The 15,654-nt window shown below is 39.8% G+C and overlaps 1 protein-coding gene across 1 annotated transcript; it reads right to left on the reverse strand.

Annotated features, from left to right (window-relative positions):
* Positions 1–1,207: 1,207 nt before the first annotated feature.
* On the reverse strand, positions 1,208–15,306 carry OTOP1 (otopetrin 1). Its single transcript, XM_033061090.1, has 6 exons — positions 15,021–15,306; positions 9,878–10,014; positions 5,836–5,894; positions 3,803–3,933; positions 1,890–2,836; positions 1,208–1,513 (listed from the first exon to the last, which is right to left on the reverse strand). The coding sequence occupies exons 1-6, from the start codon at positions 15,304–15,306 to the stop codon at positions 1,343–1,345; spliced, it is 1,731 nt and encodes a 576-aa protein (XP_032916981.1). The 3' UTR covers positions 1,208–1,342.
* Between the last annotated feature and the right edge of the window lie 348 nt (positions 15,307–15,654).

Here is a 15,654-nt window from a genome sequence, read left to right on the forward strand (position 1 = left end):
GAGGGCAGACAACTGCTGAAATCTCCCGTCTCAGAAGCAAACCTCTCCCACACGGAAATATTCCTGCTCTTGGGATGACAGCAGTGATAAGTGTACAACTGTCCTTGCAGGAACCAGGAGCAGAAATTTTTCAGCCCTTGACCCACCAGACCTAGGACTAGGTCATCAACAACGAGGGTTATCCAATGATTAATTGATCTGTAGCTCCAGTATCCTGGTTAGTGCTCCAATCTTTTGATCTTGCAGGTGCAAATTCTAAGAGTATTGAGGCATCCAAATTTTCACTGCTTTCTGTGAGAATTCAAGCAACTAAATATCACAGGGTTTTGAGATTATATTCTAACATCTTGTAAACCACACTTATAAAACTCTCAGCCAAAGGCCCTCCAGATTTCTAGAGGCTTCAGCTTTGCTTTATAGCATCTCTGTATGAAAACATATGATTATTATTATGAAAACATATATGATGATGGAAAACCAGGAGACTGATCTAAAATGAAATTAGCAACTCATTAAAAAATTGTGCAACAAATACATACCGTTCTGGGACTGGAATACGTATACCTAAATATGAACTATAAGACCAGGTTTTTTCTCTTAAAACGTTTCAAGAATATTTGAATAAAGAATTACTAAAAAGATAAATTTTATTCCTCAGTTATGTCATAAATACAAGAAAATTGATAGAAATATATTTTATCATAAAAAATTATATACAACATGATATCTAGTCATACATGTTACCTACCTGGATTTCTTGATATCTATATGTATCCACAAAATAATAATCATATATCGATTTTCATCAGTAATAAGGAACTTTAAACTAATTCCCAGACCCCAATTTTCTAGAAATTATTTTTAGGTTTTACTGTAAAAAGCAAGCTAGGAATTAAGAGTTGGAGTTTTCCTAATATCTCTGATTCAGGAGAAGCTCTTCCTGGGATTTTCTGTTCTAAGTCATACAGAATATTTTGTAAATCCCTTTCACAAGTCACAATGAATGAAAACAAAGCCGTACAAATTGTATAGAGAACAAATACAAGTTGACTAAAACAAAGATTAATGAGATTGAATTAACTTTACTATGTAGTGTTAATCATATTAAGACTAATATGATTCTGAAAAGTGTATTTATACAATAACACCACATATATAACAAAACATGTGGAAAGAAAAAAAAATTACATGCTATTAGCTATGGTCCCTCCTTTAAAAACATTATTGAATCTTCTATTTATTGAGCAGCTGCTGCATTCACTCATTCATTCATCCACTCCCTTGACTGTTATTTAAGTAATTAATTATTCAATCAATTGTTCACTGAGGGACCGTATATGATCTATGTTTTACAATTGACCTCAAAGAGCGAGGCAGCTGAATGCATCCGATAGAAAATAGAAAAAGGCATCGCAAGGTTCACAACAATTATCCAGGGTTCAAAGCCAAAAACGATTTCTTCCAGTCCATTGTCATATTCGGGGCGGCACCCGAACGCCGGTGGTATCCACAGCTGCAGGGAAAGAACGCGAGGTCAATATTAATCACCAGCAGTACAAGTCAATAGCCCTTAATGACTGTGACTCCTCCATACCGCAAATTGCCTTCAGGAATCCCTAAGAAATCCCTCCCTGTTGCTACTGGGGTACACTGGTGGAAGAGGGTTTCAGCTTCTGCTGCTGCTACAGTTTTTTTTACTGTTACTGAAAGGAGCCTCCTATATTCCACATTTCAATGAACTTTGTTCCCCAAAGCATATTCATCTCTTCCAGAAGTAAAATTTACTGCCTACAAGCTATAGAATCGTGTAATTTTAATATGCTTCTCATACTTGAAAGAATGGGAAGTTTTTGGGTATTAACTTGTGAATTACACTCAACATGTCTTACCGAAAGATTGCAGAGGAATAAAAATGCAGCAATGTTCTTCAAAATTCTCCTCTTGTTGTTAGTAACCGAGTTTCTACTGGAAAATGAGAAATCTGAGGCTGAGTGCATGACCAAACTATTGTCCTGATTTGTTTCTTCTTTGGAAACACCAGCACCATCATTTTCTCTCCCACAGATGCTGCCCTTAAGCAGACAGGGTATGTCACCGTTGTCACGAGCAGCTCTGCCATTGTAAATCTCTTTGTACAAGGGGGTGAGAGACAAAGTGCTCCCCCGAGATATGGTCACTATTCGAAGCGTTTTGATGTCATCATTCACCTTTTCCTGCTCACGATGGATGGATTCAATGATAAAGAGGTTCTGAATGTATTTCTCAATAATAACCAGAACAGAGTAGGGCAGGTTATACCAGGTGTATTTGGGATGACCTTGGGCACAGATAATGGCAAGGATCGAGCCCCAGGAGAGCAGCCAGGACCCTGCAGCTGTGCCTACCAGCAGTTCTGCATCCAGTTTTCGAGCAGGATTCTTGGAATTATCCAGAGATCTATCTTCCAGTCTGTAGATGAGAAGGGCGACGATTCCAGCTGTGCACATGAGAGCCAACACAAAGATAGCGTGCAAGTAAAACATAGTGAGTGCTAGCTCACTTTTGATTTTTGAACCTCCAATCTGAATTAAATACACAACAACTATGGCTATTGTGCTAGTTAGCACCATTAGTCCGAAAATCATTCCAACAGTTATGCCGTGGAATTTGAATGGAGTTTTGTTTTGCTGGTGGTGCTCAACTTGACGGCCAATGTTCTTCCACAAGACATAGAGCATCGTGGATGCTAGGATGTGGTACTCTATATTAAAGGGATAGAGGTAATATATTCCTTGAGAAAATATCGAGCAGAGAGTTGTTGTTGTACAATTGCATTGAGGCGCATGATCATCTAGAACTAAAGGAGAAGGAGAGAGTAGTTATGTGCTTTATAAAGATCACTTGGTTTAAGTGAATAAATAAAACATAAACAAAATAATGAAATACAAACGTAACATTTCAGTCAAACAACACCCAGTTACCCGCCTAAGAAAAGGCCCCACTTCTCCATGCTTCACTGGAGTTTGGAAGCAGAAGGCATCCCCGGCAGTTGTCTCAGAATGGCCTGGGTTGGAAGGGACCTTAAAGATCATCTATTTCAAACCCCTCTGCTGTGAACAGGGAATCTTCCTCTAGACCAGGTTGCTCACAGTCCCATCCAACCTGGTCTTAAACATTTCCAGGGATGGAGCATCCACAGCTTCTCTGAGCAACATATTTCAGTGCCTCAGCACCTTCAAAATGAAGAACTTTTTCTTTATATCTTCCTTATTTTAAATGTTTGCTGATGACAACTTGCACCATCTTACCAATGGAGAAAAATTTTCATTATTAAAACACCCAGAGCAAAGTCCTTGTCTTGTAAAACACCACTAATGGACAACTTCTATCCCTTTGAGCCATCCCACTGAAGCCTGTAGGACCACAGGCAACAGGTAACAACTCTCCTGGGAAAGATTTGGAAGATTATCCACACTTTTTTTATTACTAATAACTTAGTAAATAGTAAACCCTCATTTTAACATTGCTATATTAATTTATTACTGTGATTAAGTAATAAAATGGTTCCTTAGTGATGTTCCTTAGCGATGTTATTCCTCAAAAGAAATGTTCTTTAAAAATCTATTTGTTTGGAATTTAGAAGAAAACTGTTGCCTTGATGACATGTAGAATAATGATCATATAACATTTCAGTATCAGGAAATGACCATGTGTCCCAGAATGACTATGCTGACATAGCCATGAATGACTCAGCTACATCCTGTAGTGACAGTGTGAGTGTGCTAGAGCAGGAATTTCACAATGCACCAAACCTTTTGCTTACCTATAGTTATGTTCCCAAAACCAAGCGTGATTAGTCTTTCCTTATGTTCATTCAATTGATGTTTTGACTCTGCTAACACACCATTTGTCCACAGGAGCAAATTTGTGAAAACAGAATGGATAACACCAAACCTACAAAAAAAAAGCAATTATTGAAGGAATCTGCACAGACTGTATCTGGTGAAATATGTGAAATGAAATCAAATTGATTAAATTTCTGTGTACAAGCTACATGGCAGTATCTATTTGTCAGTGCAGGGGGAGGGTTGAAAATTCATCACCGATCTCTAAAGATTCTGCAGTCATTGAATATCAGACTTCTAAAACCTTACAGAAATGCAATGTATTAAATGGTCTAATGTATTAAACTATTATCAGGATGCTTTTATTACTTCTTATGCTCTCTTATTATTACTTCTCATGCTCTCTTATGCGATGGGTTTTATTCTTTGGGCTGAACAAGCTTCATGTTAGTGATTGAACAGTCTGAACAGGATTCGTTTTTTACATATTTTGTTTCACAGCCTTCTGCAGTGCTCCTTCATATTCTGTGTCTGATCTTTCTTCACAGATACCATCACCTTCTTCACCTTCTAGCCCATAGATTTTTGTCTCTAGGAGAGAGCTGAAGCTAACAGAGGGCTTTAGTTCATTAAAAGTACTGGTACAAATGAGGGTAGGTCTCCGTGCATTTTTGAGACTCCTGGCCTCTGACAAGCCACTTCAGATTGGTGAATTAGAACAGCATTGGAGAAAGAAGTGTACTAATGGTTCTGAACTTCCTAATAAAATCTATACAAAAGTTGTTCTCCATTGCCAATTAGGCACTTTTTTGTAGGAGGTCATGTATCTTTCCTAGGTACAGTCCTCTCACCTACCAATGTCAAGTGCTCTCCTGCACCCAAGGCTCTTCATGTTTCTTCACCAAGAAATAGTTCTTTATTACAACACTGTTCTCAGTGATAAACTTGGAGTTAGAAATTTTTCAAATCTACTTATAAACAGAGCTGACAGCACCAGTTGATGTTGCAAAGCCTTCTGTAATCACTCTCCTCCTAAGCATGGGATTTGAACACTTACCCAAGAGAGCAGAGCAAATAGAGAACCTTCAATATCAGATGATATTTCTGAACAAATTTATTTTACCTCATATAGAAACTGGTCAGATCACTGATAATTTTAAATAAGTACTTTGAAAATTACCATGTTTGCTTACTTACGTTCACAAAACCAGAAAACACATTGGATCTGATTTGGTATGTAGGATACCACCAGGGATGTTGTGTTTCCAAGTGCATGTGCACAGCTGCATCTACCACAGCTGTGAGGTGTGGTTGAGGGTTGGGATGTCAGAAGGACCTGGATGAGCTCAAGTGGCCCTATGGGAACCTTATGAGGATCAAAAAGGCCAAGTGCAAGGTCCTGCATCTGGGCCAGGGCAAGCCCCAGTATCAACACAGGCTGGAAACATTCCAGGTTGGGTTGGATGGACCTCTGAGCATACTGATCTAGTTGAAGGCGTCCCTGCTTATTGCAGAGGGGTTGGACTATATTACTTATAAAGGTTTCTTCCAGCCCAAATTATTCTATGAGTCTAAGATCTAGTTTTAAAAAGGTGCTTTCCATAAAATCAATATAGAATACCTCAATTACATTGCATTGACTGCAGGTTGGTGATACATGCTCCCCTTCAGTAGATAAATAAATAAATATAATATAGTGTCTTAAAACACATACATGATGCTTCCTTCTTAAGTGACTCTGTGGTGTCATATACTGCCATTTTCCTCTCTCATGAGAAAAATATATGTATTCTATCACTATTTTGTGTTACAAAATATCAGTGCAGGTTAAATAAGGGTGAATGGAGCTACTTTCTATTTAACTTTTCTATTTCTTTCTACCTAATGCAATCAAGAGGAGAATCAATCTCTGTGTATTTTCACTGTCCCTCATACAATAAAACTTTGGTGTCAAAACACTGTACAGACCTATACCTATTAACATACCAGATGAGGATCAGATCCACTTTACCTTTCAAGTGTTTTGAAAGACTGGATAACATCCTTTGCATGACACCACAGAAAGTACACCTAAATGGAAGAAATACAGAGAAATATCATTATAGTAACGAGCATGTGTAACACTCAGAAAGGAAAGTGCATCTGTAGATAGACATTCCCGTGGTTAAAGCTTCTGATGATTTAAACTGAGGCAGCTCCATCTCCACACATGTGAAAGAGCTCATGATTTCCTGTAATATTTACACAGAACTTGAGATTTCTTACATGAGAAATCAGTGGCTTAACAGTAGAAAGTCTAAGTATTACTCACCCAAACGTATTTTTCTTGTGTATCTGAAGAGACTGGTTGTGGATAGAGGTATGATTGCTGCAGGGCATGGTGATGGTAAGTTTGAATAATTTATGAAATATATTAAATTCTGTGGAGGGGAAGAGATTGATGAAAGGATGCCAGACTTGACTAATGAAACAACAAGAAGCATGAGAAAAGTTTGTACTAACTGCCTGACAGACAATCCCATTAAGAACATTTCAGTTGCACTCAAAGATAGTGCAGAAAACTCAAGGAATAAAAGACATATCTAACAATAATGAATTAGCAAGTCAAGGGCAAAGAGAAATCAAATTAGAACTCTCCATTTGTGAGAGCATAATGGAGACCTCAGAAAAACCTCCGTTTTATTACTGCTGAAACAAAACCAAGTGTGAATAGGTACAAGAAGAACTATATCATTATTCCTCAGGGTTAATGGAGTGACACTGTGAGTCTGTTTATCCCCAATAGCTCCTAGGCTACTGAACTCATCAGAAAGTGAATTGTGAGGAGAGAGAGTCCTAAAATTTCTTTTAGAAACCTGCTTAGTTTGGTGTTCCAGAAATGCTCTGAAAAGTGATAAAAACTTTGGGTTCTTCTTCAGCAACCAGAGTAATTGGAAACCCATTTTTCCACAGCATCCATTATTGTAGGATGCCTTCACAGCCTCTGATTCTGAGGCATTCAACGTCTCATTTTGGAAAAAGCTAGGCAAATGCAGTTCTTTATGACTCACCTATGCTACCCAGCAATAATACTTCCTCTAATGAAGCATTTATCAATGAGAGGAGTGGTCACGGTAAAATTATAGATGTAAAGACTAAAATATTTCATGTATGCTTCAACTGAAATCAAATTGAAATTACCTTAGTCTCTACTGCCATATTCAGTTTCCCATCCTGGGATAAATGCAATAAAATCTGACAGCAGATCTGAAACCATTCTTTAAAACTTATAAAAATGCAAGTTTTGAAGATCTGTTCAGACACAAGATAGTGGGAAGAATTAGGAAAAGTCAATAAAGAAAGCATAAAATCCAGGTTTTGCTTACTGAATACTCATTGCCTCAAAGGACTTCTGCTTGCAGAAGAGCCTGGGAGAGCAGGTACATGTTAGCTCATACACGGGTGCAGAATGTATTTATTAATTTCATGGCATGTATCAGGATGCCTCAGAGTAGATGACAACAGAATCTGATACCTATCCAGTAGAAAATTAACTCTTTGGCTTTTAGATGACACATATTAGGGATGTTCTCTGCTGTGATTTCATCCACTATTTCAAAGATATGAGAAGATATAGCTTAGGTATAATTACTTTTTAAATTTAACTTTTTCTTTGATTGCTTAGGCTAACATTCAAGTGTTCATTATTTTAACTCTGTAGACAATAAATTCAGTGAGACTGGGTGATGTAAAATTTAAATTAGAGTTCTTGTTGCCTTTGTTCACCACTTTTATTCACTCTTCCACACTCCAGTTCATGGTGGCTGGAAACCTTGTCAGCTGGCTATAATGAAGAATGCTGTGTTCAGATCAGCAGGGCAGAAGGGCTTAATTTTGTTGATTTGTTTTTCAGAGATGAAGTAAAGAAGTTGAGACAAATAAAGACATGGAGAGTGACTGCTATTACAAGAATGTGAAATTAAGATTACTTCAACCTACTCAGAATTTCACCCTCAGAGGAAAACATAGATGGGGTGAGAGTTACTGTTTAAATTTAATATTTTTTATTTTTTTAACTGTTGAAGAAAGCAGAAAAATGTACAGTAATTTCACAATTACAGGCCGCATCATTTTGACTAAAATTTTGCTCCCACACCAGAAATGCGGTTTACACTCAGGAGCGACTAATATGTGAATAATTTTCTGAAATTTCCAACCCCAGAAGTGCAAACCGAGGTGCCAAGTCGAGCAACCTGCCAGTAAAACCTGGCTTTAAGCGATTGTTACAAATAGGTTACTCTGTTTCGTGGCGAGTGGAGCCGGGCTCCGTGCAGGCAGCGCGGGGGGTGGCGGAGGGGGGAAGGCGGGGGAGCTCCCTCCTTCAGGCAGCGCAGCCCAGGGGAGAGACGGGGGGCTCCCTCCTGCTGGCCCCGCAGCTCAGGGGGAGGTGGGGGGCTCCTGTCCCCACCTGCCGCCGCCACGGGTGCCGGCGGGCTCCGTGCCCCCCCTGCCATCACAGCACAGCGCTGGGCCAGGATGAGCGAGCCCGGTGGCAACAGCAGCCGGCCCCGAGCAGCCTCGCCGAGTGGCAGAGCTGAGTTGGGCCACCTGGCCCCATTGGCAGCCCCGAGCCCTCACAGCCTGAGCTGAGCCAGTAAACCCCGCCATCCCGTGATTCTCTTACTATTTGGCAACTTTGTTGCACACGGGTCCTCACTGCGAACGACAGAGCGGCTGGTAATTGGGTGCGGCTTGTGTATGGACAAAGAACGAAATGTTGCTGACACCCGGAGATGCGGCTTATACTCAGTGTGGCTTGTATTCGTGAATTTACTGCAGGTTGTTGAAAAGCTCATTGACATGCAACCACAACTGCTAGGAAAATATTTATTTTCTTTCAGAATGACTTAAACCTCTTGGGAAATTCATAGAAGTGCCTGGTTATGGTTGAGTATCTCAGCTGAGTGGCTTTTTCTTTCCTTCTTCTCCACAAACCTGTGGCTATCATGCGAGGGAAAGCAATAACAGTAACACAGGGCTACTTCCAGAGAGGAACCCATTTACTGAACGAAACTTGGACATCTTTATAGTGTGGTTCACAAAGCTCAGGCAGAACAGAAGGTCATTGGACAGAGTAGGAGAACAACCACGTACTCAAAGGACACTTGCGATAAAAACAACAGGTGTCTAATCTGTGTTTTTTACTGCTCTGTTGCCTGATAGAGCTATCTGCCTGGGAACTTCAGTTAGATTTCGCAACCTGTGTATGCAAAGCTGTGTATCCAAAACAGCCTGGGAAGGTTTCAGCTATCTAAGAGAAAATGGAACTGTGTACTTTTCACAGCCTGAGAAAATCCCAGCTGAAAATTTCCTAGGCCGTGAACAGTGTGCACACAAACCTGCTGACAGGGGTTCAGAGGAGTCAATGTGAGAAACAATCAGCTCTGGAGTGTCACCACACACAGCAGAGCCACAGCCTTATAACAAACAGGCTGCTGGAATGTTTCACAGGAGTCACTTGCCATGTTTGCTGTTGTGCAGCCACTGACAAGAACAACCAAGTGCTTCTAGAAGGAACATCCATGTTCGTTTGTTACAGGAAAGCTGTGCAAGTGTTTTAGAACCTGCTAGAAAGGGGTTTTGATCCCTTTAACTTAGCAGGTCTACACCTCTAACTACAATGGAACACCAGGTTAGCCAGATTGAATTAAACTTGTGTGACAAGTTCTAAATACATAAACAAGGGAATTGTCTTTAGCAAAATGTTCATTTCAGCTTGAAAATTCTGTATGTAACTTCAATTAAACAAAAAGGCCACATAACTTCAATTACAGGAGAACATTTTTTTATTATTCTTTTTTTCAAGCCCGTGTTTGAAATCCAAGAATTTTATGGCTAAGCAACTTCAGGTCGCAATGCTTGAATTCACTATACATGCACAAGAATTTAGTCCTCAAAAGTATTCTGTGATATGCTTGGAAATGAAAATAGCATCAAGTCCACTGATGACAAGATAAAATATACTTTTGGTAAGAAACAGAGACTAATATAAAGCTGCAACCAGTGACTTTTACCTGTAAGATGGTGTGGACAGCATGTGTAACAGGAAAAATGCCTTCAGTTGGTGAAAGACAGTTTGAAAAATCAATATAATATCCAATTTTGAAGGAGTCCAGAATTAAAGTAATCACTGCAAATAATGTAATCCCACCTATGAACGAAAAAGATAAAAAATTTTAATGTATAGTTATAGTGTCTGGAGACTACTTGTGAAATACACAAAAATCTGTTTAGGGAAATGCAAGCTGATCAATATCTGTGCTCTTGTTTAGGGAAATAAGACTAGATCAATGCTCATGAGGATAATTTACTCCATGAAATACATACCTCTAATTTGTGACAGCCTCTGCCCAGGGCATTAAGCAAGGTCATCCCTGGACATTCCCCTGGTCAGTGAGGAGTCACCAGCCCTGCACTGCCCAGGACATTCAGCACCTTGCAGAGTGCCAGCTCTGGGCAGGATCAGCCTCTCAAGTGCCAGTGGCACTGAAGCAGCCACTGAGAGCATGAATTACTGTCCTCAGCAGCTCCCCAGCAAACTGGGCAGTCCTGGGGAGCTGAACAGTCACCTTACAGTCCTCCAGCCCAAACCCTCAACAGTGGGAAATGACACAATCGCTTGGTGTGCCCTCCCCATGGCTCAGGGGTCACACTTTAATTCAGAGACCACAACCACAACGAGCTTTAAGGTTTGTTCTCCTAGAAAGGATCCAAAGAGTTAATTTCAGTATCTATATTTCACACACACACACAAAAATGTTCTAATATCCTACTCTAAATACTCTGAAGAATTTGAAGTACATTTCCCTTTGTTTATTTTTGTTGTTGCTGTTATTGTTTGGTTTGTACCTGTTTGAGTAAGTACAATTGGCTACAAGATTACTGAACCAAACTCTAAGGCCTCCATTTCCTTGGTTTTGGTTTGTTTTGTTTTTTGTTTTTGTTTTATTGTTGCTGTTTTGTTTTGGGGGTTTTTTTGTGAATTGGAAGTTTGGTTTTTTCATTTTCTTTTAGGCTTTTATTCAAGTAAGCTTTTACTGGATTTAATTTGGACTTATTTGAATGAAGACTAGATAAAACCAGACCTTATTATATAAGCCAGCACCAGTATCTTAATCTTTCCTTACAACTCCTCACAGAGTAAATACATCACTAGTGTTGACTTTGATTAATATTTATCTTTTATATCAGCCCACAACCTAACTTCCATATAAGTATCATGTTTTCCACTTGACTTGTGGTAGTAAAAAAGCAATACTAAATTTAAAATTTACTTGATTATACTTCCATTGTCAAAGTTGCATTGATAAAAATTAAGTAGAAATTATATAAACACACTAATTTTTCTAATTATTTCAATGACCCTTTAAAATTAAACAAAAATAGACTTCAGAAACCTTTTCAGTCACAAGGGTATTAATTCAAGTGGAATTTTATGTTCGTGTTTCACAATCTCTTTATAATAAAAACACTGTAAAATTACTGATTGAGTGTAATTTCTACCAAGAGCTAAAAACATTTGCTTTTATATTGCAAAATCTAAAACCTCAGCCCTACACTTCATGCATGTGTATAATCCCATACAGCTTTTTTTTAAATTTATGCTTCTTAGGTCAGCTAATTTGTATTCTAACACATGTAACAGGACTGGAGTCCACGTTTTTAAATAGAGGTGTCATTTTCATTGTGTATTAAAGTAAATGGTATCATAAAATACAAAATCATAGGCTGCTCTTGAGATCAAATATGTTTCCTTCCTTATCTAAAGAATGTTAATAATTCTGAAATAAATTAGAATTGTTAGCTCTGATTATATAATTTTAAATGTAGCTGCTTATAAATCACTCTGCCTGAGGTAGCTAGACATGCTCTGAGCAAGGTGTTAGACTAGATAACCTTCAGAAGTCCCTTCCTAGCTGAATTATTCTAAGATTGATTTTGTGATTTATGGTTTATTTAGAAAGTAGCAGGAAACAGCCTATTTGTCAGAAATGCATCATATGTTATGATTGTTTCAATAAGGCAAAAGCTATCTTCTGTAGCAAAAAGATTATAGATTACTGACCTCCAGGGATTAGAAGACTTTATATGACTTTTTTAATTTTAGATTGTTTCTTTTATTCAAATGGTATTTAGATATTTCTGCAATCACCTTGGTGGCCACACTGCAAGTGTGCACAAAGTGTCCAACATGCTTATTTATGGGCTTTGAAAGAGAATGATTGTACTAATTTTCTTAGTCAAAAATCTTAGTCAAAAGCACAACCACAATGACCATGCATATGGTATGTTAACAGTTTTTCTGCCAACTTTTTGTGATGGAAAATTCAGTAGTATGTGCTAATACTAAATGGACACCCGTAATTTCAAGGAAGATCATTTCACCTCTTAGTTATTTCCATTTAAAATTTTAAGAAAGGTGAAATGGTTGCTATTGAGTGCTGTTTCATTATTTTTTCTTTTCAAATATTCGTTGAAACTTGTGTGTCTTATGGTGTCATAAATAGGATTTTCAATATTGCTAAGTGCTGGTTCATTTCTTCCTAGTAACCATCAAGAAGTTAAAAAAAAAAAAGATAGTTGCAAAAATACCAATCTCACTTTAAAATATTGTTCAAATAATTGAAAAATCAATGCAGAGAGTAAAAAAATACAAGTTGAAGTCTGACAAGAGCTTTTAAATTGTCCGTGCTTTACACAGAAACTGTGCTGCCGTTAAAAATGGGATAAAATAAAGCTGTTTGTGAAGCCAACTGATTTTTGTTTTGAGTTCTCTGGGCTACTTCACTGAACTGTCCCATAAAATGGTAAGAGAGCTTTTCCTGGCCAGAGAGCATACTTAGGGGAATAACATTTGGAATAAGTCAAGGGAAGACCTCCTAAGGTTCCCTGTGGTTTTTGGGTCAGGATAACTGTGTTGTATTAAAGACACAGCTCTGCCACAAATTTTTCCCACATTCAGACTCTAAGAGTGGTTCTTGGTCAACCACGCAGGCAGGAAGACAACCAAGGTCGAGGGTTCACACAAATTGATGTCTTGGTGCATGTACAATGAGTCAGTTACAGGTTTGTGTTAAATCCTTCCATTTCAGAATTTGTCAGAGCAAACAGGCGACTGCCACCACTTTTACTAAAATGATGTTCACAGTTTGAAAGGATTCATGAAAATACATTAATTTTATACTGTTTAATACAAGGGCATTTGCTCTCACAATTACAACAAGGAGATGTTCTTCAAAAGTAGCTGAAAGAGCTAGAAAAAATTGCAGAAAACTTTCAGTGGAAAAATCCAAGCAAAATATGTCTGTGCCACTCCATCCTCCCCTTCCCTTTTCGGACTTTTGATCTTTCAGGTAAAAGATTTCTATGACAAAAGCACTGTTAAAGAGGAGGACAAGGGGGATCTTGGCAGAGGAATTGCCACATGAGTTTCTCCTTAGCTCAAATAAGTTTTCTTTTACCAATAGAGGATAAAGGAGTTGTACAGACTTGTTGTAACTACAAGAAACCTCCAAGAATAGGAAAGTGTAGGTCATTCCCTAAGGGCAAATTTATTGAATTGCAGCCTAGACATCCAAGAGAAGCCATGGAAGCTGCACCACTTGAGAAGCCAGTACAAAGAGCCATCCTGTGCTGGTAAAAGAAATGGATAAGGTAACCTAGTAGTTCAATCCAGGATCTTATTTCTAAGTTTCTGTGACTCCTTATATTCTGTAGGACAAACGAAATGCTGTGAATGCGGCGCCAAAAGAAGGAGGGTGGGGGATCCTGCTGTACTTACCCATGCTAGGCAGTATTTATTCCATTTTTAGGAAGGGAAAGCTACCCTCTGAGTAACAAAAGCTTAGCTTGGTCCAAGGTACAATCAAGTTAAGCTTTGCATTAATTTCAGGATGTTGCAAGCCACATGAGCTAACAAAAGAAAAAATGCTTGAGAGATTAATATTGCCTTGAAAAATAGTAAATAATCATGAGGAAGAATTTGACAGCTGGTATATGAACTCCATACATTTCAGGAAAGAGTCTACAGACCATAGCTGTACATCAGAAATTTTAAAAATAGGTTTTCTGTCAGCAATCCTAACACAAATGTTAACAGTTGAGAAGAAAATAAATGATACACAAACATTGAGATTGAGAACAAACTACATTTCCACAGCACAATCTTTTCAAAATAATCAGATGTCAGATGTTCTTGGAATTTTCATTTAGATATTTCATTAGCTGCTGTGAAAATTAGCTGTTGTCCCAGGGTTAGTAGGTAGAAAATATTTTATGGGAAAGTTGTCATAACATGCCACTTAACTACTTACTTTCCAATCTATTATTTACAGTGCTGAGACTGGCAGAGGCTGGTAAAACTGGCATTGCCTATTATTCCCCAGGCACTGATGTAGGCTGTTCCTTTTCCTTAGTACCTGAAAACACAGCCTTCCTGTCACTGCAGCTCTGTGATGTGTTCCCCAAGCTCCTTCTCTCAGTATACCTTTATATCCTCACTCTGGTGTGCATCTGGCTGCAGATGTGGGCCAGCACACCCCACCACTACCCTCACAAACTTGTATACTTCTTCTGTAAGTGAATGTTTGGTTTAGATTCCTTGTTTAACTGCTTTAGGTACTAATTACAAACTGATCTGGCCAGGGATTTTGTCCTCTTCTGTCTAGATGTTTCGAAAGCATCACTGTACACATATAAACAGGAATCTCTGATATACATTGGTATAGAGAGTACTTGAGGATCTTTCTGACTGGTACTACCATAAATAAAATTGCATTATAGCATCTGGAAAAGGTGATAGTTCCTCCAAAAGAGATGCAAGACACCAACAACATTGCCTCTTCCACTAGCTATATTCCATTTTTCAAGTTTCACCAAACCAGCCTGGTAAAGAAGAAAGACACCAGAGATTTCAGTGCTATAAATGGTAGGTTGGAAAGTGAGCATGTTTAACAAACAGCTTCCCAATACAATCTCCTAGTATGTTCAGCTTATGCATATATTTACTTTAGAGTGCACTGTGTGTGCATTCAGCGAATACCAGGATAACTCCCGGTAGGGATGGAGAGAGTAACAGAGAGGTAGCAGACACAGGCAGGTGATGGCACAGGTGTCCCTTGTGCAGTCCCACTCTTTGTGCCGTCGGTCCGTACTTACACTTCAGCCAGCGGGCTCCGGCGTGTGTGTCCTTGTCCCGGATCAGCCTCCTCTGCGTGCAGCTCCTGCAGAGGTACCACAGCATCCACAGCAGCTGGATGAGCATCAGCGTGATGAGGTAGGAGAGCAGGTGGCTCTTGCTGATGCCCACGGCATGCACAGCCCAGGCGAAGGTGAGCAGCAGCCCGGCCAGGAAGAGGTTGATGCCGTACTGGCTGCTGAGGATCTCGGCGTTCTTCTGCGGGTAGCTGCCGCCCACGGCGGGGCACCCGGCGGCTTGCTCCATCTCCCAGCGCCGGCCAGGTGCTGCGAGCAGGCGGCCCCGCTCTCCCCGGGGAGCCCCGAGCTGCTGGCCCGTCCCCCATGGCGGGGCGGAGCGGGGCCGCCGGCCCGGGCCGTGCCCTGCCCGCGGGCGGGGGTCCGCAGCTGCGGGAAAGGCTGCCGAGCTTTCTGCGGGACATCCTTGCCTGGGACTGACAACAGCTGGGGGCCAGGCTAGGGAAGTCACTCGGACGAAGGGTAGTTCGGCTTTGATGAGGGACATGGGGTTATGCCCGTGTTGGGACGCCCGCGCTGTGTAACACCTTCCCTGGACAGGAAGATGCGAAAGACACCGGGTGTAGAACAAATCGCC

Source organism: Catharus ustulatus, chromosome 5 (genome assembly GCF_009819885.2).
Source record: "Catharus ustulatus isolate bCatUst1 chromosome 5, bCatUst1.pri.v2, whole genome shotgun sequence".
NCBI lineage: Eukaryota > Metazoa > Chordata > Aves > Passeriformes > Turdidae > Catharus > Catharus ustulatus.